This window comes from Armigeres subalbatus, chromosome 3 (assembly GCF_024139115.2).
Source record: "Armigeres subalbatus isolate Guangzhou_Male chromosome 3, GZ_Asu_2, whole genome shotgun sequence".
Taxonomy (NCBI): Eukaryota; Metazoa; Arthropoda; class Insecta; order Diptera; family Culicidae; genus Armigeres; species Armigeres subalbatus.
In genome coordinates, this window is record NC_085141.1 from 160,000,757 (window position 1) to 160,027,727 (window position 26,971).

The 26,971-nt window shown below is 39.3% G+C and overlaps 2 protein-coding genes across 2 annotated transcripts; both read right to left on the reverse strand.

Annotated features, from left to right (window-relative positions):
* Positions 1–6,966: 6,966 nt before the first annotated feature.
* On the reverse strand, positions 6,967–8,276 carry LOC134223489 (uncharacterized). The gene is made up of 2 exons (XM_062702649.1): positions 7,407–8,276; positions 6,967–7,332 (listed from the first exon to the last, which is right to left on the reverse strand). The coding sequence occupies exons 1-2, from the start codon at positions 7,881–7,883 to the stop codon at positions 7,324–7,326; spliced, it is 486 nt and encodes a 161-aa protein (XP_062558633.1). The 5' UTR covers positions 7,884–8,276; the 3' UTR covers positions 6,967–7,323.
* A 1,796-nt stretch (positions 8,277–10,072) lies between these two features.
* LOC134219313 (uncharacterized) lies at positions 10,073–26,805 on the reverse strand. The gene is made up of 4 exons (XM_062698033.1): positions 26,788–26,805; positions 25,711–25,871; positions 25,544–25,646; positions 10,073–12,107 (listed from the first exon to the last, which is right to left on the reverse strand). Exons 2-4 carry the CDS (start codon positions 25,747–25,749, stop codon positions 10,225–10,227), a joined length of 2,025 nt encoding a protein of 674 aa, XP_062554017.1. The 5' UTR covers positions 25,750–25,871; positions 26,788–26,805; the 3' UTR covers positions 10,073–10,224.
* Positions 26,806–26,971: the final 166 nt, after the last annotated feature.

Sequence of the window (26,971 nt, forward strand, 5' to 3'; positions counted from 1 at the left end):
CCCTATTACCGTGGGGTTAGTTAATAACCACATATATGCTATGCGAATTCACATAGCCGTTATGTGGGAAATGCTATAGTCAAAATTTATGTGTGCCACACATAATGGATATGATTCGATTTTTGTCAGTGTGCTGTTGGGATTTCGGTGAATTGAAGCAAAATTCACAGAAATCTGTGAAATGATTCAAGTGTGTAGGATTACTATAGGAAGCATCATACGCTAGGAGAAATGTAAAAAAAGAAAAAGTAGAATCACGAAAAAAATTCCACAGGAAGATATGGGATGCAATTCTGTAAATAATTTTAAAAATTTCAAAATTGTGTGTATTTGAAAATAATTTGAAGGACCGGGTTAGACTTTTGATTATCTACATTATGCATATATTTATTTGATTGTTCATGATAATAAATGTTTTTCTCTAATTGATCCCGGAAAAGGTACTATTTTTGATGTTTATTGAATTTCTAATCTCGTGTAATAAACCTTTTTCGAAAAAAAATCAGCTTGTAATTTTTAAAATTATTTTGAATTCCGTTGGCTATACCGTATATATTCCGTGGTAAATTTTAGTGATTCTAATTTTTCTCTGATGACAGAATTCATCCGGTTCTCCTACACTGAAAACAGTATTGTAGTAAAAATTACCATTTTGATAGTTTAAATTAAATGCACAACACCAATTGATTTGTGCAGACTACATACTGTGTTTGTTTCAACAATATGTGTAGTATTTTTAACCATGGATACATAACAAACAAACAAATGTCAAAATTACCATAGTTCATGGTCAACCGAACTAAAATTTGTAGTTAAAAATTGAACTATTTGTTGCATTTAAGTATGTAGTAAATTTAACTGTGTTATGTAGTACTTTTGCGCTTTTGGGCTCATTTGTCAAATGAATAGATTTCACAGAAATTGAAATTTTAAATCTTTATTGTCTTTATCGAGCAATTTCCGGAAGCATCAAGCATGTTGAATATTTTAATAAAGGAGAACATGAATATAAAAATGCAACAATTTTTGGGTTTTCTGATATAAGTTGATATAGTATCCAGGAGATTGTGTTTTGCCGATGTAACAAAGATACAGCATACGGGCGAATTGCTGCTCAGCGGTTCGCAATAGTACGAGCAAAGTTTTTCCCATAAATATTGTTTTCATCTTCTCGTAGTAGTTTGCCTCATGGCTGAAAATGTCGATCATTTATCGCTTCGCCATAGTAGGGTAAAATGCCCAATAGTGGACCCCCTAGTAGCGGAATTTTGCTCTTCCTGTCATACGGCTTAGAAATTTTCAAAATATTAACTCTGCTTGTTATCTAACAACAAGCTCTGCATCCCCTCTTCACGATACATACATAAAACACCCAAATACACGACGTTATTCGTTGAAATTAACATTTTAAAGTCTAACTGAATTCGCCCTTTAGTAGACCCCCTGGGGGTCCATAATAGGAAATTGCTTCCCTATAGTCGACACTTCATTTGATTTTCATGTCCCGTTTCGGGACGTTCTTCTTCCCTATTATGGACCCCCCAAAATATTCCTATAATGGACACTCTCGTGTTTATTTTTTATAGAATTGTAAAAAATCATCTAATTTGACTTTCCATAGCATTTCCAACGAATGTAATCAAATCATAGGACTGTAAGGTAGGTTCTCCCGATAGAATTTTATAGCGAAAAGTTGACATTGTGCAGTAATAATGCAATAATGGCTGGAGGGTCCACTATTGGTTGGGGGTCCACTATTGGTCACTTTACCCTAATCATGCCACCATAACTTCATGTCCTACGAAAAGTTCACTTGAATTAAAAAAAAACTAACACAACATGAATCTTACCATTTGATAAACGAATCATCGATGAGTTCAACTTCCACTTCACGTAATTGTAATGAATTCACGGAGACCCAAAATATTATCTCGAGAGCTGAAGAAAAATAACATTCATAACAGAGGAACTAAATATACTTGAAAGCTTAAAGGAAAAGACGACAGAAACATAAGTTGTTATTTTTACCATGGGTACGGTAAAGTTTGTAGTATTTTTGATAACAATGTGGTTATTTCAAAAATCAATCTATTTCTTTTAACAACTTTTCGAAATTGTTATTTTTACTACATAACCATGGTTAAAATTACTTCACACTTAGTTTCAGTGTAGCCCATTCAGATGAATTACACTGAAAATATTCTACACGACCAACTTAATGTTTTTACACATGAATTTTCACCAGTTGTAAGCCATGTGAAAGTAACGTGTTTTTCCTGTCTCTAATGTCAAAAATCAACACGATCAAAATAGTTGGACGACATGTTAATGCGATAAGTAAAACACGTTGAATTTCCATGGATCGTGTGTGAAGGAACGTCAGTACACATCCTACTGAAAGATTTGTTTTGAATTGGAACAGGCAAAGGCGAAGAAAATGATAAAACTAGGTGTATTTAATGAAATAAACGTTTATTTAATATTATTAATTGTATGGCCATAATGCAGACCTTTGTTATAATTGTTATAACATGGGTCATTTGGTGTTGGCTTTGTTAGATCGAAGTTCCCAATTGTTTAGTTCTATTACCACCTGTATGCTTGTTTTATGATGATGGATTTCGCCTCCGAGGTCGCCTCGCAGAAACGATTTGTATAATTCAACCTGTAATGTAGTTCACGTATAAAATGATAGCTCGTTAAAATTTGAATAACTACTTACCATTTCCCTTTTGTAATCAATAAAACTATCAGAACATGCAATTATTTCATTTTTGAAATTATTTATTGCGGAGTAATATTGCCCATCACACTTGCTCCACATCTTAACGTTCTGTGTTAAGATTTTGCTACGTTCACAAATTGAATTAAATGAAAACAATGTTCAAAACACGTTAAATTGTAATGTTTTTGCAAGTGGTTTAAGATTAAGTACATTTCTTATTCGTTTAACGTGGATTGCCCATGGAAGTAATGAATGATGAAACACGTTCGATTCGTGTGTAGAAGAATATTAAACAAGTGTGTATATTATTTTCAGTGTATATATTGCAATATGTATTATTCCAATACTTCCTCAAAGAGAAACTTCTGTTGGAAGACTTGAAGATGGTATACATCTAATGAACATACAAATCGTCTTTATTGTGTCGTTCAGCACATACGAATACAATATCATTTATGCGATATTTACCACAGACTATAGACGTAAATATTTTTCCTGTGCAGTTTCCTTTAGAAATGAAGGTAGAGTAATTTTCATCTGAATACAAATCCTCCCATTGTCTTCAAATCTGCTTAGACACTCGATTGGATATCATCTATCTAAAACCTGAATGAATGTGAAGTAAATTATTTGAAAAATTAATAAACGGAAATGATTCTTTTCCCAGTAGGTATCTGTGTAAAATAGTAAATGTTTATGGCGTTTTTTAGTATGTATGACCTAATAATTTAATTGAAATTAGTATATGATTCAATTATTTACATATTTTATTATAAATGTGCTCTTAAGCCCATCATTTGAGCTTGTTTGAGAGGGCACGGTATTAGGCAATTTTCTGCGAGGTATTTGGAATCTTCTTCGGAATGTACGCGGTATTAGGCATATTCATAAGTCAAATGTCGAATACTATTATCTTCATTTTGTAATGGGTCCGGGCTGATTCAGGGATTCTTCCGCTTTCCGTAAATAACTTTTCTGAGAGGGTTCAGGTTGTACATTGATGTTTTTTATTCTGAACACGTCGGTAGCTGATTTAGAACTGCGGTGGAGATTTCTTTCGTGTTTCTAGTATCTTCCATCCTTTGCACAATCACACACACATGTCATCCATTCTACATTAATTCACGCATACACAATCACGACAAAAAAAAGACCAATCGTAACAGTGTGGCCATATCATTATAACTCGGGCATCCTGACTACTGACCGTCTCGATCAAGAAAATATTCTGATATGCATATACATACGACTATATTAGCTGGGGACAGGCCAAACATTCGTGACCAACTCGGGGTTAGTAGGGGTACAATATTAGGCCAAACATTCGTGACCAACTCGGGGTTAGTAGGGGTACAATATTAGGGAAAAGGGATAAGACTAAATATAGTAAGTGCCACATGTCCTACAGATTTCGTTCAAGTGCAACTCAATCGTCTGAACTATAAGAGTCTCTCCAATCGGCCCAACGTTTCAATCGGGAAGCTTCGATTATGCCATCGTACGGTATTTGAGATATCTGTGCGTTTTCAATGTCCCTTATAACATATCGATCATTCGGGAGGACTTTGAGGATCCGATAAAAGCCTTTGTATTTGGGGACAAATTTCTTGTTCGTTCCAACTGTTGTGTCAATGTTCCGAACCACTACAAATTCTCCGACTGAATAACTTAGCGCAGGTTTATGTTTTTTCTGGAAAAGGATCTCACTTTTCTCCTGTGAGTCTTGAATACGTGTCGCTGCAGCTTCACGCACCATATCTAAATCCCTACAAACGTTACCATCTTGCTTACTTTCCAGGAATTCTGCTAACCTATCTATATCCCGACCTCGCTGGTTAACCCCGTAAAGAAGCATACATGGGGTCTGACGAGTAGTTGAATGCACGGAGTTGTTCAACGCATATTCAACCTTTACTAGCATTTTAGACCAGTCAGAATGTTGTATGGGCTCAGATACCTTACCAATCATAGACTTGATGATTCTGTTTACCCGTTCTACCTGCCCGTTAGCTTGGGCTGAAGCGGTTCCCACTTTCACATGCTCAATGTTATGGTCCAGCAGGAAAGCACTAAATTCGAGAGATGTGAAACATGTTCCTCTGTCGCTAATGATGCGTCGTGGTCTACTGTAATGCTCGAAGTACTTCTCAAGGCATGCGCACACTTCCTTGGTACTGGTGGAGTTGACCGCATAAAGTTTAACAAATTTTGTAAAAGCATCCACGACAGCAAGTATGTACTTTCTTTTCGAAATGACAGATGGCAATGGTCCAAAATGATCGATGTGAATGGTGTCGAACGGAAGGGGTCGTTTAGGAATACTGTGTAAGGTTTTGTAGTTGCTAGCTGGTGGAATGGAGTACATTATGCATCTAATACAGTTCTGGATGAATTTCTCAACCTTTTCTTTCATAGCTGGAAACCAATAATGCATCTTTATTCGTTCTATGCATTTGGTGACACCCATATGACCAATCTTTTCATGAGCGTGACGTATCACATTGGCTTCCATCTCTTTGGGGACATAAAGCAGGAGCTTATCTTTATCTATGGTTCGATAAACTAAGCCATCTTCCAACGCGAAACCGTCCACAGAATCTTTTTCTAATTTTTCCCGCAGAGCAGCAACGTCGCCGTCACGATTTTGGGTGATTTGAAGCTGAAATGTTATATCTTCTGGATCAATGACAGCTACAACTGTTTCAGAGTTTTCGGTTGACTGGATAGAAACAGAAGGAAGGCGACTTAGTGCGTCAACGTGGCTCATTAGTTTACCACTTCTGTGCTGGATAACGTAATGGTAATTTTCCAATTCCATCACCCATCGAGCTATTCTCCTATTCATATTTGCTCTGTTCAAAGTCATTGTAACTGAATTACAATCCGTCACTATTCGAAACTGAATTCCTTCCAAATAAATCCGGAATTTGCGAAGGGAGTAAACGATGGCTAATGTTTCCAATTCGAAGCTGTGGTAACGAGATTCTGCAGGGCTAGTTCGTTGTGAGAAATAAGCTACAGGGTGATATTTTCCATCGTCCTGCTTCTGTAACAGTATTCCTCCGTAACCATCTACACTGGCATCACAATGTAATTCAGTCTCTCTTTGAGGGCTATATAAAGCTAATACAGGAGCACCCATCAAACTGTCCCTCAGTATGTTGAATGCGTGTTCGCATTGTGCATCGAAGATAAACTTAGCCTCGGGTTTTAACAATTCTCTTAATGGCTTCGCAATAGAAGAGAAAGACGGAACGAACCTGCGGAAGTAAGAGAACAATCCAAGTGCCTTCGACAACTGTTTTGCATCTTTCGGAAGCGGCATAGACTTGATAGCTTCCAAATGTGACCCATTTGGACGAATGCCTTTTCCACTAACAGTGAAACCCAGAAGATCGATCTCAGAATAACCGAACAAACACTTTTTGAACTTTAGTTCCAATCTAAACTCCGCTAGCCTTCTCAAAACGCGCCTCAGTAGAATTATGTGTTCTTCTACTGTATAAGTAGCTAAAGTGACATCATCAAGATAAACCACCACCGACCCCTCTTTGATGAACGGCTCGAGCACCCTATTGATAAAGCGCTGGAACACTGCTGGAGCATTTCGTAGACCGAATGGCATCCTTTGGTACTCATACTGACCGCTCGGAGTCACAAATGAGGTATACGGAATGGAATCAGTAGCCATGCTCACTTGATGGAATCCATTTCTCAAATCTAATACAGTAAAGTATTGCTTGCCCTCGAGTCGCTCCAAACAGTCATCAATTAATGGGATTGGGTAACTGTCACGTACTGTGATTTTATTCAAAGCTCGGTAGTCGACACACAATCGTCTTTCTCCTGACTTTTTTGTTCTCAAAACAATAGGAAACGAATATGGAGAGTTACTCGGTCGGATGACACCTTCAGCAAGCAAATTGTCCACAATAGTGTCCACATCTTTTCTGTCGGAATATGAAAGTCGTCGGGGAGCGAAACTTATAGGGACATCTGATGTCAATCTTAACCTCATTTCATAATCATGCTTCAAAGGTGCAATACTAGCGGCATTCAAATAGTCTTGTTCTATAACTTCCCTGAGCTTATTTCGAATGTTGGAACTTAATGCACAATCAATGTTGTATGGTTCGGAATCACTTATATCGATGGAAAATATAGCCGGAACGGAATGATCGCGTGTTACAGGTTCGCACAGAGTAGCAAGGTGACGACAATTCGAACACACTTTTACCGTCTCGGAATCGGAATCGTCTTTGGACAAATTGTATAAACAATGCAGTATTTCACCAGAAATTTTTATTTCGTTCTCGTTACAAAGTTTAATTTGAGGTTTAATGAAATCATTTATAAGTGTATTGTCGCATAAAGTAATCCCAAAACTTGCGAGGAAATCTCGCCCCAAAAGCAAGGGATGGCAAATGAAATGATCTGGTACTGCATAAATTTTTAGAGTTTTAGCTCTGTTGCGAAACGTTACGTTGACAGGAATTATACCGTACGTGCACAAAGGAAAACCTCCAATTCCTTTATAACCGGAAAGTTTTTGCTCTGTAAGAATATATTGACTTGGAACAGCCGATCTCCTTATGAGATTAATCGGACTTCCCGTGTCAAAAAGAGATATCAACGTCTTACTTAGTTGCACTTTTGAATCTTTCAGGAATGTGACACTTACCTCATTAACCTCCGGAATAATTCCGCCACTTGGACCACAGTTGTCGTTGTTCACCGACGAAGACCCACGACGGAAATCATCCACCAATGCGATCTGTTGACGAATGGGAGCTGGTTTTGGACATTCCTTAAGCTTATGTTGGTTGGAACCGCACCGGAAACAAGATCCGATTTCCCGTTTTGGTTCTGGACAGGCAACTGAAAAATGTCCTACACCAGAACAGTTGAAACAACGAACATCAGCTGCCGGGGATTTTGTTGCGCCTTTGGTTGTTGTCTTTGGTTTGTTAACTGGGATCGGAGTAGCCGAGTACATTTCTCTTAGCTGTGAGTATCGATGAGCCAGCTGTTTCAGCTGCACAATCGTTGTCGCTGGATACAGCACCGCAATATTGGCAGATCGGTCGCGAAACCCGTCGACAATCAACTGCACCGTTTGCTTTTCATCGATATTCGCTCGTGAGGCAATGTCCTGCATTCTTAACAGGGGTGCGATTTCTCAATCTCAGTGACTGAAATTTGTTGGATATTGATACCATTCCCTCTTCACACTCACTTCCTAGCAGTGAAAACTGAAAATGGTTAGCAGCAACAATCAGAGATAAAGTAAACAAAAGACCTCTCTTCTCATTGCACACGCAGCCCGCACTGACAGTCTATTCATTTCACTCGCCGCTGTGTGAATGCGACGGCCCTATATAAATGCATGGGTGAATACTATCACTTGAAAGACAATGACAGGAAATTTGTGCCGAATGATCATCAGCTTCAGCCCGCTGTTGGCAAACCGAGTTTGTTAAGCTACTCCTGCTTTGTCGTTCTGACTGAAAGGCACCGTCATAGGCAAAGAGTAGCAGAGAAAAATACAAAACAAAAGAATCACACTCAGCAGGCATTGTTGATAAATTGCACCACTGATTCTTAATATGCATCCCATGATCGAAGTCTTCGCCGCGCTGAATGTTGTTTTCTACATTTTGTCAATAACCTCAGATACGGAATGCACATGACTGTAGTTCTCAAATAAACTGACCCGAAATTCTTGATATGTTCTCGATCGGTCGACTCTGAGGAATAATTCCGTTTCCGATCCAGGCTCTATCATTCGCCGAACACACATAAGCCGGAAATCGTCATCGCTATGAATGGCATCACAAGCTTGCTCAAAATCGTCGATCCATTTTTTCCGCATCATACGATTTGCCACCACGAAGGTGGCAATGGAATATTTAATGTCTCGGAAATCTGGTAGTTTGACAGGGGCAACATTCACAGCACGCAGTTCAGCTTCAATGGGTGCTATTTGTCGACGTAAATCAGCAACTAATTTTCGTTTCTGCAGTACGCGTATTTCAGTATCCAGTTCGCGTTCTTCTTCGTTGTCGTCGTTTGAACTGTTTTCGTCGTCGCCATCTTGTTGATCACTTTGCTCCCTCATCACGTGTTGTTCGTATAGAGTCCGCAAATGTCGAATGGTAGCGGAAGGCGGAAACTCAACATGGCGGCCCCGCAGCCACTCAATCAGTTCGGCTTTTCCTAAGCGGTCCGCACTCGCCATTTTCAATAATTCCGACACTTGATTTGGAGATCAAATTTTCCACGGTGTTGAGAAGTATCCCACTTCTGAAGTTGTAATGGGTCCGGGCTGATTCAGGGATTCTTCCGCTTTCCGTAAATAACTTTTCTGAGAGGGTTCAGGTTGTACATTGATGTTTTTTATTCTGAACACGTCGGTAGCTGATTTAGAACTGCACTGCGGTGGAGATTTCTTTCGTGTTTCTAGTATCTTCCATCCTTTGCACAATCACACACACATGTCATCCATTCTACATTAATTCACGCATACACAATCACGACAAAAAAAAAGACCAATCGTAACAGTGTGGCCATATCATTATAATTTTTTTATGAGTTGAAGCACAAAACATATTTTTCCCTTCAAATGTATTTAATATTAATTTAAGCGACATAGTTTTCAAGGGTGATTGTAACAAATTGAATTTTATATAGCGAATTTATTGTGGACACCAGAGTCTATTATATATAGAGTTGCGCAAAGAGTGAAGCCAAATCTACCTATTGAACTGTCAAACCGTCTACCTATCGAGCAAAGTAAACAAATGCTTGTTGGTGAGGCGGAAGTATTGTTATCGCCTAAAGATTATTATGGCGAATTAAAACGCATGAATTGAAATGTATTAGATTTGATTTAGAAATAGCTTCAAAAAACATCAATACATTCCCCAATAAAGTAGCAACAAGAAACTCGCGTGTTTGCACTCTGTGGGTGACTAGGTTATCGAATTAAAAGCTTTGGAAGTGAACGCTCCCGTGAAGTCACTTGAAGGGTTGAACAAAAGTGAGATTTGGCAACAGAATAACAAGAGCATCATTCAAAATAAAAGTAAGAAGATCCTCTTTGCGTAACTCTATATAATAGACTCTGGTGGACACGTCCTTAACCCCACGGTAATAGGGCATGTCACTGTACCTTGTCGCGCTTGCGCTCAGAATATATTGGACAAGGTGTGTATCTATTCGGGCAGTATCCGGGATAAGGAGAAACATCACTCAAGACCAAAAATATGGAGCCTGATATAGATGTAAAGACGCTGTGAATAAGAACACCTCGCCTAGTAGCAAAAGGATAATAACGTTGAATGATGATTAACGCTTGAAATTATGTATTTATTTAATTTTTCATAGTAGTATTTCATTCATATGAAACTGAATTCAAACAATCTTATGTGCTGTAATAACTTCAAATAAAACTATGCTTGCCATAGATTACAGAGATTTCTGCTAACGATTTTCTTCCTCTAGAAGAAATCAAACCCGGTTCCACTGTCGTCAGTGTCCATCAGATCAAAGCTGTCCCGGCCTTTTCTTCCCGACTGGCCACCCGACTTTGGCGGGCTTGCCAAAAAATCAAAGTCGGAATCATCTTCATTGCTGGCGCCACATCCGCCGGGTTTGCGATTATTAGATCTCGAGCCAACGGGTGACAAGTCGAACCCTAAATCGCTGCCACTCTCACGATCTTCCATGTCGAACGACGAAATGCTACCACCGCTGAGACTAACCGAATCCAGGAAATCGCAGTCATCTTTCGACTGACGGGAATCCCCTGGGGGAGGAGAGGCACTGCCAAACGAGAAGTTATCATCGTCGATTGTTTTTTGGTGAGGGTCAGGTTCGAAGTCCATCGTTTCCGTAGTAGCTTGAGATTTTGTATTCGATGGAGCAGGATATGTCCTCTGTTCATGGTGTGTTGTTTTCGTTTTGTGACTTGGTTTTTCCGGCGAGAAAGAAAACGAATCGCTATTGAATTCAAATGGCGAGTCCTTGGGCTCGATTTCTCGATTTTGCTCGGAGACCTTGTTAGGCTTTGTATTGCGATTTGGTTCGAGTGGAACCTGCTGTATCTTACGGGGTTTCTTGGGAGTATCCTCCACACATGGAGGAGCAGAAGCTGGAAGGCAAGTATCAAATGAAGGACGCTTTCTTGACTCCTCATTCGGCATGGGGTTTTCGATGTTTTCGGCGAGAACCACAGGTTGCGACATCGGCTCGGTTGAAGTTTGTTTCACCTGCTGTCCCTGTACGTTGCAAACTGGTTTCTGATGTTCTTCAACTACCTTCGTTTCAATATTGTCAACGGATTTAGACTTACTGACTTCCGGTATGACACCCTGGGGTATATCTCGGTTCAGTGGAACTGCGTCTGGTTCTGGGCGACTTAATGGAACAGAATTTCTAACGGAAACAATCGTTTGCTCTGGCTTTATTTGTTCTGAAACGGACAACTTTGTAGTTACAGTCTTTTCATTCGATTGCGAAACATTCGAGGAAACCATCGATTGAGTAGCGGTTCGTCTTGATTTGTTCTTGCGTTTAATACCGCCGAAAAGCAGTGCAAATTGAGCTGAACTCTTGTTCAGATTTTTTCTATTGTTCTTCCTCATTTTGCGAAAATCCATATACCCGGGTCGCTTAAACATTTGCTCGTATGATTTGCGAGTGCTTTCAATTTTGTCAATGAGGATAGGAAAATCATTGGGATCCTTGAAAACAGTTTCTCCGAAAGTCATATGCTGGATTCTACCCGGAATCAGAAGACGTTCACTGAGTTCAATCTCCCGGCGCTTTGTTTCTTCCTCTTGCTCGATTTTTGCCAATTTGATCTCTTCATAAAGCTGCACAATTTTAGCCCTTTTAATTTCATTATTTTGCAAGGTAGCTTCATGACTCATTTCCATTTGCCCAAACTCTGTGTACAATTCAGAGATTCCAACGTAAACCTTTTTCTCTTTTTCCCATTCTTCATTAGCTTCTGTGCGTCTTGCTTTCCAGAAGTCGTTTATCTCCGCCTGGCGTTCCTCAATTTTGCGCTCTTCCAATTTTACTTTTCGTGACACTTCTTTGACCATTTGATGACTTTTAGATTTCTGAATCTGTTCATAGGACTGTTCGTATGCCAGTACTCTCTGATTCATACGATTGATTTTCGCACGCATTCTCTCGATCTCTGCTTGATAATCGATTGGCTTACCATCTTCTTTTATCCATTTTTCCAGATTTTGAGCAATGATAACGTCTAGATGTGGCTCACTGAGTCGTTCAAGATGTTTATATAACTCTTTCTCCTTCTTCCTAGCGTAGCGCTCTTCACTGAGGTATTGTTTGCGAAATCGCTCGGTGCCTAAAATAGAAACATAAAAATAATAATATTAGTGGAACAGAGTAATTTTTTTTAAAATAATATATCCATTGTTCGAAAGACGAGTTTGGTGGTTGAATGGCTACCGCGTCTGCCTTGTAAGCAGGAGTTTGTGGGTTTAATCCTGGCGCCGTCCCTTTCTAAGTTTTGTAACAAGTTTTCAAACTTATACAACCATTGGTCAAGATGTGCAATCTGACCAATGCACATTAGGGTGGCTCAAATGAGTATGGGAAAAACTTTTTTCAACTTTTTTGATGGGCCGCCCTCTTATTCGGTTCTATTTGATGCCCTGATGCTCTGGACAAAATTTCAGCCAAATCGGTCAACGTTTGGGCGGTGCTAAACTCGTTGGAAGTTTATATGCAAAAATGTATGCAGAAACAACCAAAACAGTGAATTGCAGTTGGACGGCACAACTTACGATGTAGAACTATGATACTCATTCAGATATTGAAGAATTTAATACAGAATGTTATGCAGAAAACCGCGAGAAGATTAGAGCTTGTTCGGCTAAGTTATTAGTATTTCTCTGTAGTGGGGTTTGAGCAAATTTCGTTTCTTTTACCTTTGAAAAGAAATAAATTCACCCCTACAACACTCCAGTAAAATGCTAATATCTTTGCCTAATAAACTTTAATCTTCTCGCGGTTTTCAGCATAACATTCTGTATTTAATTCTACAATAACTGAATGAGTATCATGATTCTTGTTCGTAAAATGTGCCGTCCAACTGCAAATAACTGTTTTTGGATGTTTCTGCATACGTTTTTCCATATAAACTTCCAAAAAGTTTAGCACCGCCCAAACTTTGACCGATTTGGCTGAAATTTTGTCCAGAGCATCAGGGCATCAAATAGAATCGAATAAGAGGGCGGCCCATAAAAAAATCTTAAAAAGTGTTTTTTGAGCCACCCTAATGCACATAGAAGTACCTAGTATAGAAGCGTGGCCAAAATTATGTCAATCATGTTGCCATCTGTAAATGCATTCAATAAACAGCAAAACGTTTTTTTTTTGTTTTTGTGCTCTTTGTATTGATGTAGTAGAGAAATATGACCACTGGCGGAATCAGAGTTATTGTTATTTGATAGAGTACCACTTGGCGCAAGAACGCTGCCTTTGAGAACTACAGCGTGCTTGCGACGAGTGGTGCCCACCAGAGTCTATTATATATACACCGAGAAAATTCTTCATATTGAATATATTTGTCGCACACATAAATTTTTGCAATTTGGCGACCCAAATATATGCAATTTGTACCCATACATAAATTCAATAACTGCATATTAGAGACCACTACATTTTATTTGATTATAGATTATATTTGTACTTCGCGTGGAGAGTGGTTATGTGTGCACTAATAAGAATCATGAATTAAATTAATGGATTTTTGCCAATAAAAATGTGTGGAATTTTTGCAGTGTAGAGTTACGCAAAGAGTGAAGCCAAATCTACCTATTGAACTGTCAAACCGTCTACCTATCGAGCAAAGTAAACAAATGCTTGTTGGTAAGGCGGAAGTATTGTTTTTTTTTTTACTCAATTCGTTTATTTAAAGGCTCACTCGCCGTACCCAGCTTTACAGAGCCAAAATCCTTGAGAAATTTACCATTTTCTGGTATATCCCGTCCCGCTTTTATTTTTCATGAACGTAATTTTTTCTTTTCGCACATTAGAAATTCTATCATTCTGAACCGTGTTTGAGGAACACTGGCTACTACAAACTTTTTTGGTTTCACTTTCATCCTTTCGCTTTGCCCGTCGCCGCTTGTGCGTCACCTCATTGTAGTCGGCAGATGAGCTCGATATATTGTCGTCTACGTCGGTCCATTCGTCTTCCTTCTCTTGCCTCCGTTCTTCAACAGTAGATTCGTTCGTTTCGATTGTTGATGGTGTTTGCAGTTCGTTGGTGATCGGAGGGAAATCAGCCTGAGTGAACAATTCGTCGCTTGGTTTCGATGTTGATGGTATGGAAGGTGTTTTATTCTCGGTTGCGGCGAATGACTCATGACATTTCTTTCCCCGATGGACCGGATGGCCACATTGCCGACAGGATTTGGGCTGATTCAAGTATGTCACCATTGTAGTTTCATTTTCGATAGTGATGAACGACGGAATATGCTGTAGTAGATTCATCCGTAACACTCGTACGCCGTTTGGTATTCCAGGAAAGTAGTGTTTCCACATTTCGTCTCTTATCGAAATAACCTCTCCGAACTTCAACATGAAGTCGGCAATGGTGGAGTGATTTACCGACGAAGGTAGATCATGCACCTGAACGGTCACCGCATGGCAATCAACATATACGGGTATACGAAACTCACAATTATCACAAAGCATTGTTCGCTTCCAATTGTGATCTGCTTGGTAGCGCGACACAATTTCTTTAGAAATCATTTTGATCAGCACACAGTTGCGCGCATTATGCAACTGTATGCTTTTAACATCACTATATTGAACTTTTATCTCGTTGTCCAGAAACAACTTCACTTTGCTAGCATCTGGACGAATTGGAAGAACACTAAAATCTATAACAAGCGTATTTTTACGTACACTGCTCATTTTCAACGGACTGCAAATGTGACGAAAGAAGTGAAAAACGCGTCCGACTAGAATGGTGTCTGTATGCCAACTCTGCGGAAGTATTGTTATCGCCTAATGATTTTTATGGTGAATTAAAACGCATGAATTGAAATGTATTAGATTGGTTCTAGAAACAGCTTCAAAAATACTTCAATACACCCCCAATAAAGTAGCAACAAGAAACTCACATGTTTGCACTATGTGGGTGACTTGGTTATCGAATTAAAAAGCTTTATGAGTGAACACTCCCGTGGTGAAGTCACTTTAAGGGTTGAACAAAAATGAAAGTTGCAAACACAATAATAAGAGGATCATTCAGAATAAGTGTAAGAAGATCCTCTTTGCGCAACTCTATATAATAGACTCTGGTGCCCACCTCTGACTCTGAGTATGATTTTTATTTGTCATAAGACGAGTTCGTACTATCCGATTTAATTCCACCACTTGCTTGTACCTTGACAGATACGTATTTCGACCTCAGTGTCCCGTACTTGACTCGACTTACGAGACACTGAAGACGGCCTTACTGTTGAGGTCGAAATACGTATCTGTCAAGGTACAATCAAGTGGTGGAATTAAATGGGATAGTACGAACTCGTCTTATGACAAGTGAAGACATTCCACTAAGAAGCTCAAAACAATTTTCTTAATAGAATGATTCTTATGTTAATCTTCATTCTTTAATCATTACTTACTAAATTTTCCGAAAAGATGTATACTTGGTTTATTCACTTAGACTGTATAAATATGTCATCGGATAATGTTGAAGTCCCTGGATAATGTATTGATATTTTTTTCCTTGTTGGGTATTTTTATCACTGCGACCATTTTTTTATCTACAGGCCGGGCTCGATTATCCGGAGTACTATTTTTACCCAACTTACAAAAATAGAAATATGTATTATCAGTTATCCGTAACGTATCCAATATTAGCAAGACACCTATCACTGAAAATAATCTAAACGCTCGATCCAAGAATCCTTGCACTTGAATCTCAAAGTAGGTGCACTATTGGATTCCAAACGTGTATCTCTCCAAATTGACCTTTTTACCCTTTGAGTTCAACAGCTAAAACACTTGAGAACTCAATTTCGAGTCACTCTCCGACATCAAGTGTGTTGGTTATTCTATTAAAGTGGAATACACTTGGATTTGGCCCTTCTGGTCAGTAACAGTGACTTCGAAGTGTAAAACACTTTCTTTTCGAGCGTTTTGTTTTTGACAGCGAAGTGTATTTTGAAACAGTCTATCAAAGTAATATTCTTGCAATGTAAAGTGTTTTACACTTTATTAAAGTATGTTTCGCTTCGAAAAAATGTAACTTGTGTTACGGTAGTGGCTTCAGAGCATAAAGAACGTATCAAGGAACGCACCACGTTCTCATGAGCAAAACGGGGTCTGTCAATCAGGAAGTAAGTAGATTTGATAAAATGTAATCAGGGAATCATTTTTTGGAATGCACATGCGAAACAAGCGACAAAAGAGAACCAACGACAAAGCTTTGTTTTTGTCGGAGATAATAATGACAAAGATCCGAAAATTTTTGTCAGCAACAAAAAAGAAGACAATCTTGTTGTTAACTTTTCATCCCGTTATTTTGCCTTATTTCAAGAGCAAATTTCGGTTTTATGGTATCCTAGTTTCTGCTTTTATTGAAATATTCGAGAATCGAACAATGATTACAAAATTAGCATCATATTTTCGGAAATATCAGAGAATGCAAGGTAAATGATTCTTGTCATATTGTGTTCGGTTTCTGATAAAGGTTTGTCGCTAGGTGCGTTTGTCAGTAACAAACTCTGTTGATGACAAAGAGTATATTGTTAGGCGTTGCTCGAATATTGATTCCCTGAATGTAATCCATAAAAACAAATTATCATAAATATTTGCTTGTATATCTTGCTATTATTTTCCTTTTTTTGTAGGAAACGAATATAAATGTAAAATAATGTATAGGAAGAACCATAGCATGATCCTGCAGGAAATGAACATATAGCTTGGATTTAAGGTGAATGCAATTCATTCAAATAGATAATTATCATACGTTACAATACATTACTTTTTCTATCTCTTTATAGAACCCGGCAGAATTATCATCTCGAACCTCATAGAAATGTTCGAGATCAACATACAAGTGCAGCGTGCGATCAATTAAGTTAGATTTAAATAAAACAATATGAAATTAAATGATCTTATTAAAACACGTTTTTTTTATCATTTACGAATAAGAATTTAAATTCAAATATTCAAAATATGGCAATCGAACAAGAACAGCCTTCACTTTCAAAGCTATTCTGTTGAAATTCATAAATAATACTTTTTGATTTCATTACAACGCCATTTAGAATTCAATGTGAAATTTTTTTTTTCTCAAAGTATGAAACATCTGTGCCGAAATGTTTTGCTGTTGAAATCAATACATATTTGACATGATGACTTACTGAAAGTGTTTTGCACTCGAGTTCCACATGTTTGACCAGTAGGGCAAATCAAAGTGCAAAACACTTTTTAATAGCGTGTATATTTTTTGCGTGTAGTAATGATAGTGCCTTTGTCGCTTTCCTAAGGGACTGTTTACAAATTGCGTAACGCTTTAGGAGGGGAAGGAAGTCGGACCAAGCGTTACGGTCCATACAAAAAAATTAAACCTTCCATAAAAAAGAGTGGGGTATCAAAATTATCAAATTCAGCGTTACGAATTTTGTGAAAAAAAAAACCCTAAGGGAACGGAAATCAAGAACATTCATAAAAATTGCTAATTTATGAATTTCAATTCAAAGCACCGATATTTTTTTAGGCATTCGTATGCACATTCTGAGTACAGCATTGACATTGTGACTCATGTGTAGGTGCCGAAGTGCATAACGCACGAATCTACGCTGCACGGTTTCTAGCCTTGAGATCCAGACGCTATGATAAGGGCTCCAAACTACAGCACAAAATTCAAGGATAGAACGAACTAAAGAGCAGTACAGAGATTTTAGGTAATGAGGGTCCCGCAAGTCTTCAGATAGTTTGAAAATGAATCCGAGTTGCCGATTAGCTTTTGCGATGATGTCGTTATAGTGCGGCTTGACTGTCATGTCTTGATCCAGTGTGACTCCTAAATCCTTAATTTTATTCACTCTCTCAAGGGTAGTACCAGAGATACAATAATAAAGGGGAAGGGCCGTTTGTTGTTTAACCGAATATGTCATTAATCCAAAACTCGATTGGCATAGAATCATTTGGCCGAAATAGACATATGGCCGATAATGTCGTTCTGCCGAACAGATCATTTGACTGAAAAGTCGTCTAATCGAATAGGTCATTCAGCCGAAAAGGCCTAGATGGTCGTTTGGTAGAAAAGAGCCATTTGGCCAAAATGAACATTTATGTTGTTTGCCCGAGCTGCCGAAAAAAATCGTTTGACCGAAAATGCTGCTTGGCCGGACGAGGTGACATAAGGTCGAAAACGGTTTGCGACGTACGGGTGAAGATCATACGGCCAAACTGATAATTTGGCCGAAAAAGACGTTTGCTCCGGCAGCTCATTTGTTCGAAAATGGCGTTGGTCGACGTTTTTCGCCGTAGAATCCGATAAGCCGAATAACATTTTCCGCCAAATTGCCCTCCCTGCTAATTTACCGTTTCGGTCAAATGATTTTCGATGACAAGGCCTATTCGACCAATCGACCTGTTAGGGCATACGGCTTTTTCGGCCAAATGACTAACTTGGTCGTACCGCCAAACCATTTTCCACATAATAACCGTATCGTACAAATGGAATTCGGCTAGATAGCTTTCGGCTTAACGTGTTATTCGGCCAAATGACTTTCGACCAAACGACCCTTCGTCTTTTGAAAATTTTCTCGTAGAATTTCCGAAGAATCACTAATAGGCAACATAAGGAATTTTACGTAGAAATCCAAAGAAATTCCGTAAAAAATCCAGTTGAGTTTCCGTTGGAAACAGTTTTTAAATTTGAAGCATGCATGCCCAGTGGCATAGACAAACTCCTAAACAATTTCCCGTAAAAATTTCAAAGAAATTCCCGTGACAACTTTAAAGCCTCTTGCACTGGTTGGGCCCGAACCCGTTGGAAACGAGTCTTCAGTATTTTTCGACGCTGAATCCTCGGCTGTCGCCTCCTCTCATTAACTCAAAATTTGAATCTCTACACTATGCCTTTGACGTAACTACCCGAACCCACGGTATACAGACAAGGTAGGCTCGTAAGAAAAATGACACTTCAAGAATGACGCATATTTTATATATTTTATCGCCACATGGTCGGGGTTCAGCCAAAACGCACCAAGCGCCAACGAAAAACTACTCATTTTTCTGCCCAAACTTTCGTTTAGCAGATTTAATTGATCGCAAATCCAATAAATGAGGATATCCTATTGCAAATGTACGCTTGAATTGATATGAAACGATTTCCGTTGTCCTTGTACGAACAAAATATCAAAATATCGCTGAACCCCGACCACATGTTAGAGTACAAAAGTAAGCATTCTGAGACCATAGAGCATCGTCTCGGTTCAGCTTGTGCGAAGATAGTAGTGACGACACATGTTTACATTGAAACTGAATGTTTATACATACGTGCTGAGCCTGCCTTGTTTTTTTTGTATGCCGTGCCCGAACCGTTAGCAGTGCGGTCGGCACCATCAGCGACGACCTTCAAGGAGGCGTTGAAGCGAATTAGCCAGTGATTACAATAGTAGTAGATTCTGTAAAAAAATGTTGAGCACTTTGTTTTTCCTACGTTTATATTATCCTTCTTTCTTCCTTGACATGAGCTAATGTTATATTTTTAACAACAAGTTACCGTGTACAATAATCTATATAATAAAAATGAAATGGTCTGTGTTCGTATCCGCATAACTCGAGAACGGCTGGATGGATTTTCTCCATTGCTTCAGCAGTTAAATTCGTTATAGTTTCCGATGGGTTTATATGATATTTCCTCATGCGAATATCACGAGTTAGGTTGAGTAAATCGTGAAAAACTAGATTTCAGGTTCATATGGAGTTTCGCATGGGCAGCTCACAACGCGCATTTCGCCTACTATGCAGGACAACGTCTGCCGGGTCGACTAGTCGTCAATAAAATTACAAATTTGATAATACAGAAACGAAAAATAATATGGAAATAATATATAAAACTAGCTTTATGTACCCGGCCTTGCTCGGAATTGCCAGTTTGGATTTCAGTTTTTTTTTTCACAATCAGAAAAAGATAAAACCAATCGGTTAACAGGGTACTTGTGTTAACTTATTGATAGTTCATCATTTGATTAAAAGAAGGCTTGTGGAAACATTGACTGATCTTGAAGAAGAACTGATCTTGAATAGCCTTATTCCGGGCCAACGTCTATTGCTAAAGAAGGAATAATATCCACCGATGTTTTATTCCGGGCAAACAGCGTTTTTAAAGAAGGGATCACACCCACCATTGCCTTATTCCGGGCAAATGCCTACTTTTAAAGAAGCAATCACATCCACTATCCAGAAGGAAACACATTAATCATTGCTTTTCACTGGGCAAACCATGATTCCAATGAAGGGAAATAATTATCATTGCTTTATACCCAGCAAATGCATGCTTTCTATGAAAGAATTTTCTGATGCTGTTCATAATTATCCCAAATGCCCTTCATGTTGAATGATCTTAGGGCAAATAGTGTTATGCTAATGGCCTGCTTCATTCAGGGAAATGTCTGGGATATGTCTATCGCTAAGAATCAATTTTGGGAAATATCATTTTCGTTAGTCATTTTTGAGGAAATGTTATTACCGGGTTATTGTCGAGGATTTGTTATTTTTGAGGAATTCGGGAAATTTGTTTTCGGAGAATTGTACAATGTCAAAGAACCTCGAATGAACTAAATAGAAGGGATTTTAAATTAAGTCGTTTTCTAAACAATACCCAACCCCAATAACCTCCCGCATTCCAAAAGTCTCTCCCAGCCTCTCTATAATAGTTTTCTTTGGGCAGAGTATATGTGTTTACAATTTTGGTTTGTATTGACTCATGCGATAAAAAGGTATACTAAACTGTTCGTTTAATAAATATACCCTTTCGCTCATTCAGCTTTGACACTCCTACCCAGTCTGATATAGTCTTCCTTAAACAGCGAATATGGGTTCCAAATTTGGTGGACATCGGTAAATGGGTTCAAAAGTTAGGCTGAATTGATCGATAACTAAACGATACACTTTTCTCACACCCTCCCCCTTTTAAAATGACCTACCCACATCCATCAAAAATGTTTCCTTATGACAGACAATGATACAAATTCGGTTCAAATCGATCATTGGGTTCAAGACTTACATTGAGTTGATCGATTGCTAAACAATACCCCTTTTTTCCAAAAAACATCCCTATCATCGTCTCCTTAAGATACAGAATGAGTGTTCCAAATTTGGTTGAAATCGGACAAGGGGTTCAAAAGGTAAACTGAATTGATCAATAACTAAGCAATAACCCCCCCCCCCCACACCCTCCCCCTTTTCCGAAGAGCATCCCTAACTCCCCTATCGTCGTCTTCTAAAGATGCAGAATGTGTGTTCCAAATTTGGTTGAAATCGGCCAACGGGTTCAAAAAGTACACTGAGTTGATCAATAACTAAGCAATACCCCTCCCCCTTTTCCAAGGACCATCCCTAACCCTCCTATCATCGCCTCCTTAAGATAAAGAATGTGTGTTCCAAATTTGGTTGAAATCGGAGAAGGGGTTCATAAGTTACACTGAGTTGATCGATAACTTAGCAATACCCCTCCCCCCACACCCTCACTTTTTTTAAAGAACCCCCCTATCGTCGTCTCCTTAAGATAAATAATTTGTGTTCCAAATTTGGTTGAAATCGGTCAATGGGTTCATAAGTTATGCTGGAACATACATACAAATCAGAGTGTATGTAATTAAGAGTGGCGACATGTGCCGCATTTGACAGGTCTCCTGCTTGTTTGGAACACGATTTTGTGTGGGAATGACAGATGAATTTTGTTCCAATTCTGACAGTGTCGCCACTCTTAATTACATACACTCTGATACAAACATACAAACATTGAGTTTTAAACGTTTATATATATGGGGGCAGCAGGGACTTGACGACCCCTCCCCATGGCCACTGCGAGTTAGACCGGGACCATCGTCCCTAACCCCTAATCCCAAGGCGTCAAGCGATCCGTGCCGAGGGGATGCATGGCCTGGGGGTGAAATAATAAGCTAGGCCTTTAACGGAGCCTGTAGGGTACCTGGGCACCCTCCACAGTAATTGTCGCTTACCGCGTTATGCTGGGCTCTGGCGTGGTGGACCTCTTTTCCCGAGCAACTCGTGGGACCAAAATGGAAAACCAAGTCAATTCTTCAATTAGTGGTAGTAGTGTAGGCGACAACCCCTTCGCAAGAGGTGGGTTGTTCAGGTCTCCGCCTAGGAGGCCAGAGGCAATAGTCGGCAGCTCAGTGCGCAGCGCCAGCGTGGGTCACTCAACCTTCCTCTCGGCTATAAAAACGCCGGAAGGGGTTATTGACGGCCCATGGCTTGTGAAGGCGATGAACCGCAAACGCGATGGGCTTTCGGCCTTCGAGGTGGCGACGGAACAGCTGGACGCCATCATCGACTTTGCGTCATCGAAGCATAATATCAGCAAGGACCTCAAGAGGAGCTTGCAGAAACTTCGAAAGTCGATGCTGGACGCCAAGCTGGAGAGGGCGGTCGGGACGGCCAAGTGTAAACCCGTGAAATCGGTGGAGTCGAGGTCTACCCAAACTGAGGCCCAAGGATTCGCGGACTCGGGCAAGGTCGAGTCGACCGAAGGCGTGCCAGCTAAGACGGTGGTGCCAAAGTCTACCCAGACTGAGGCTCAAGTATTTGCGGGTACGTCGGGGGTGACTACTCCAACGGAGCAGACACAAAAACGGGGAAGACAGTCTCCGGGGATGAGCTCCCTGGGGCCGCTCCAAAACGCGGAGGGTTACTACCCCGAACAAGAGTAGTGGGGCTGGGAAGCTGAACCCCGGTCAGGTACCTCCAAAACTGGGGAGGAAGGACCTGGAAAGGTCCGTCCACTCAGGAAAGACGGTGGTGAGGGGTTACGGCAGGCTGAAAGGCCTCCGCCGCACCAGACCAGGGGAATAGGGGGGAATGACGCCGCCTGGACCCTGGTCAAGAAAAAGAGGAAACCGAAGACGTCGAGGGCCGAAAAGAAGGCCCAGGCGAATGAGGGTAGCAAGAAGTCTAGGGTCGGCGCCAATCGCTCCAGGGACGATGCCCTAGTCATCACGGCGGACGAGGCTAAGTACTCGGATGTTTTGAAGGCGATGAGGAGTGACGTCAAGCTCGGTGAACTCGGCGCCGACGTACGTCGAATAAGACGTACCCGGATGGGCGAGATGATACTCGAGCTGAAGCGGGGCGTCTCGAAAAAGGGCGCCGCCTACAAGAAGTTGGCGGAGGAGGTCCTAGGCGAGACGGTCAAGGTGAGGGCATTCACGACGGAGGTGAATCTAGACATAATTCACTTTTATATATATATATATATATATATATATATTTTTTTTTCGAGAGTTGACCAGTTGTAGTCTTAATAGACTGGTATCTCGACTGGGCTCTCCATTTGATACACAATACTAGCAGACGACTCAAGCTATGTTGCTCACTAGGTCACTGCGGTCTGGGTTCGTATTGTGATCATACCGATACATTTCCTTCCCGCAGTCTGTCAGTTTAAAAACAAATAACAATAATAATGAAAGCTCATCACGCGCATGAATGTTTTCCGAATAATTAACATGTTTTCTTGGAGCCGACATTCAATACCGAATAGTAGTCTATGTTGACAACGGGTGGTACTCATGCCATCTCCAAGTAAAGGCCGTTCTACAGCGATTAACGCAACGGCGCATCTTGACAGTAATTCTGTATTCTCTGTCAAAACGCGTCACCGCGCCCACCACTGCAGCCGAGCCATAACACTTTGATGTAATGTGATGGGATCATACTAGTGGACTTTGTTTCAACATGGAATAATTTAAATGGTATCGTAAATATACAATAAATTAATTTAAGTACTATTGCAATAAATCGACATATTAATCTGAGAGCTTCCATTATTTTGGCGGTTGATCAAGATTATGGCGTCATATCCTTTACAGTACTGTCTGATATCATAAATTTCAGTAGTCAAATGGTCATGTTCAATTCCGCTCTTCAAAATTCAAGTCTTTAAAGTCTGGTCCAAGATTCAGTTATCAATGGTATGGTAATGCTTCATTGCGTCTATTTCCTTGCTAAATGAATGAATTTTACGATTATGAAGCATTGATTTATATGAATAACATCATTAAAAATATGTACTCGTTGGATAGTCATTTCTATTATTGTGAGTTGTATAATTAATGTAAAACACTTCTTGTCTTTAGATCTGTTATTGTCATTGTGTTGTTGTCGGTTGTCTGTCTGTTATGTTTCAACATAAAGGTCTTTTATAACTTTGTCTTATTAGTGTTTTAGTCATTGTTAGATACAGTATGTATAAAACTACAAAAGAATTGTTGAGTATTGCCTTACAAATCCTAGGGTAAGGGAGGTATTTTGGACCACCAGTTCGACGGCTCTTATTTTGGACCACTGAGAGCAAATTACTCTCGGTGGTCCAAAATAAGAACCCCCGTAAGGGTGGTCCAAAATACATCCTTTACCCTATGTCCTTCTTCTATCTATCAATATCTGATTTCTCCTTTTATCAATCTCTTTTTCTCTTTTATAATCTCAACCTGACCTCCAACCTCACCTTCTTCTGTCTCTCTTCTATCTCAGATTTTCAACCTCAACCAACCTCAACCTTCTTCTGTCTCTCTTCTATCTCAGATTTTCAATTTAATATTTTTCTATCCAATAGTACAGTAAACTTCTACCTTGGCTGCTCTAAACCATTTCTGAAACAAAAATTAAAAAATAAAATTCTGTTTAATTACTGAATCTAAAATGTTCAATATTATTATTTCATTTTGTGATCAATCTATTTTTTTAATCCTACGTTTTTTCTTGGCTGATTTCTGGTTTGCTATGACATTACTATTTTGAATTTTTCAACCTGATGTAAATCCTGATAAGTCTAAATAGTTCTCCACTCCCAATTGAAAATATTCTGAAAATTGAATGTCTCTAAAATACAAAGTAGACTTCTCAATTTCAATCTATATTACAACCTATCCTATCCTACCTATGGCCACGCGTTGGCTTCGCTACTTCCAGTTGACGAGAAATTGATTAATTTCCCGACCCCTTGGAGAGTGCTAATGAGCCCTAGCGGATCCTCCATGTAAAGAGCTATACCTGATAAGTATGCCGGGACATACGATCAGGGGCTCAGTCTGCAAAGCAGCCGATCCACTGTGAATCGTTAGAGGCGCACTGAAGTGCTCCAAATGTGATATGATGCACAGATGAATATTATCTTCAGTACCGTCAACCCCCGTGACCTTGGCTAGGGAATTCACTTTTATATATATATATATATATATATATATATATATATATATATATATATATATATATATATATATATAGATAGATAGATAATTTGGTTTTTGACTTTTGTCCAGGATTCGAACTGAAATACTCCTCAGTGCGTTGACTGACTATAGCATAGCGTGCCAAGGGGGTGGGTCTACTGCCTCCGATAAGGTTCGAGTTTGTGATTGGTTGGCTGCCCTCTGCCCCCGAGTCTAACAAGAAAAAACTACTAATCTGTCACCAGATTAAGGTTACATACAGACGCTGCAAAGCCTCTAATAGATGTTTTTCCTTGTTACAAACGAACCCGTATTTTTTACATACCATAAACGATCCTTTTCCAGTCTTCTATTTCTTTCCGGGTCAGCAGAAGCACCTTTTGCTGTTCCAACTGGTTTTCATAGGAAACCTCTTTTTGAGCTTCCTCCTGCAAAGCACGAGATAAAATCCGATTCTTTTCTATTACTTTCCAATTTATTTGTTGGACTTACCCATATCGAATGTATCGCATCGTCTTCAGTACATTCCATATTTCTTAAATGGTAAAACTAAAATGATGCTTGAGGCGAAGAATGCACCAATTTTCTTGATTTTCCAGTTGGCGTACTTTGAACTTTTGCAAATTTAATTCTCATGAAAGCAAAGCACAAACTACACGGACATTTGTAAGTACCCATTAAATGGGTCCAGAGTACCCATTTTTTTAATCAGTATGGAGATGTCAAAAATTGGGCATTTTCATAACAACATAAAATGGGTAAATTAACATCATTAAATACTATCTCTTCTGATAATAATAATGCGTAAACATTACCCGCGAAAATATTTGTTCAGTTCCGGCATCATTTTTTAGAAAATAGTTTGATCTCAAAGAAATTAGCATCTGAATTATTTACAAGAAGTGCACTTTTCAGAAATGGTTGCGGTCGAGAAGTAAAGATAACTTCAGCGAAAGGAATTTGTTGTGTAAGTTTTTCTATCCGTAATACATATAAATAGACTTTTCTATGATTTTTTCGGTTCATTACAGCAAATACGGTTCCGGATTCCTGTAAACAGGAATACTGTCCTGCAGAGAATTATGGCCTTGCACATGAGGCCAAGTCTAGAACCCGACGAAACAAAATTATCTTCTGTCTGTCATGAGAGAAAATATGCCGCTTGCGGAAGGAGAAGGTGCAGGCAGGGATCGTTCCCAAATAAAGATAAAACTATTGACGGCTGTCGACTCCAAAATTTATTTGAATTGTTTCTTAAAACTGCAATAAATGTTAAACTTATTCCTATCAGTCTTTAATTACGATGCTGCTCGTATAATCCAATCTGAGCTTATTTGAATACGCATACCATTATTTATGTAACATAACCTCAAATCATCAAAAATAAAAAATGGGACATATTTACCCATTTCGCCAATAAACCTCAAGAGCAAAAATTACCCATTATATGAAGTTCAGGGGATATACTCATTAATGAGTAAATCGAGTTTACGCATTTAATGAGTTATGCCGCTTTTCTTCAAAATGGGTACGAAAGTACCCATTGATGGGTACTTGAGAGCTTCCGTGTATACACGGTTAGATGACTTTACCCATTAATGGGTACTATGTTATTGTTGATATTATTCCCACCGTGAAAAATTCACCCATTTTCTTGAAAAAGCGCCACTACCCAGCCAGTTATAACGAGCTTTGTAGAAAAACATACACGGACATTTGTAAGTACCCATTAAATGGGTCCAGAGTACCCATT

Coding starts and splice junctions, on each gene's coding strand:
- LOC134223489 (XM_062702649.1), bottom strand. CDS start 7,883: ATGCAGGACATTGCCTCACGAGCGAATATCGATGAAAAGCAAACGGTG.
- LOC134219313 (XM_062698033.1), bottom strand. CDS start 25,749: ATGGAATGTACTGAAGACGATGCGATACATTCGATATGG. Junction 25,647..25,710: donor ATGCGATACATTCGATATGG/GTAAGTCCAACA, acceptor CGTGCTTTGCAG/GAGGAAGCTCAAAAAGAGGT. Junction 12,108..25,543: donor CTGGAAAAGGATCGTTTATG/GTATGTAAAAAA, acceptor TTTCTATTTTAG/GCACCGAGCGATTTCGCAAA.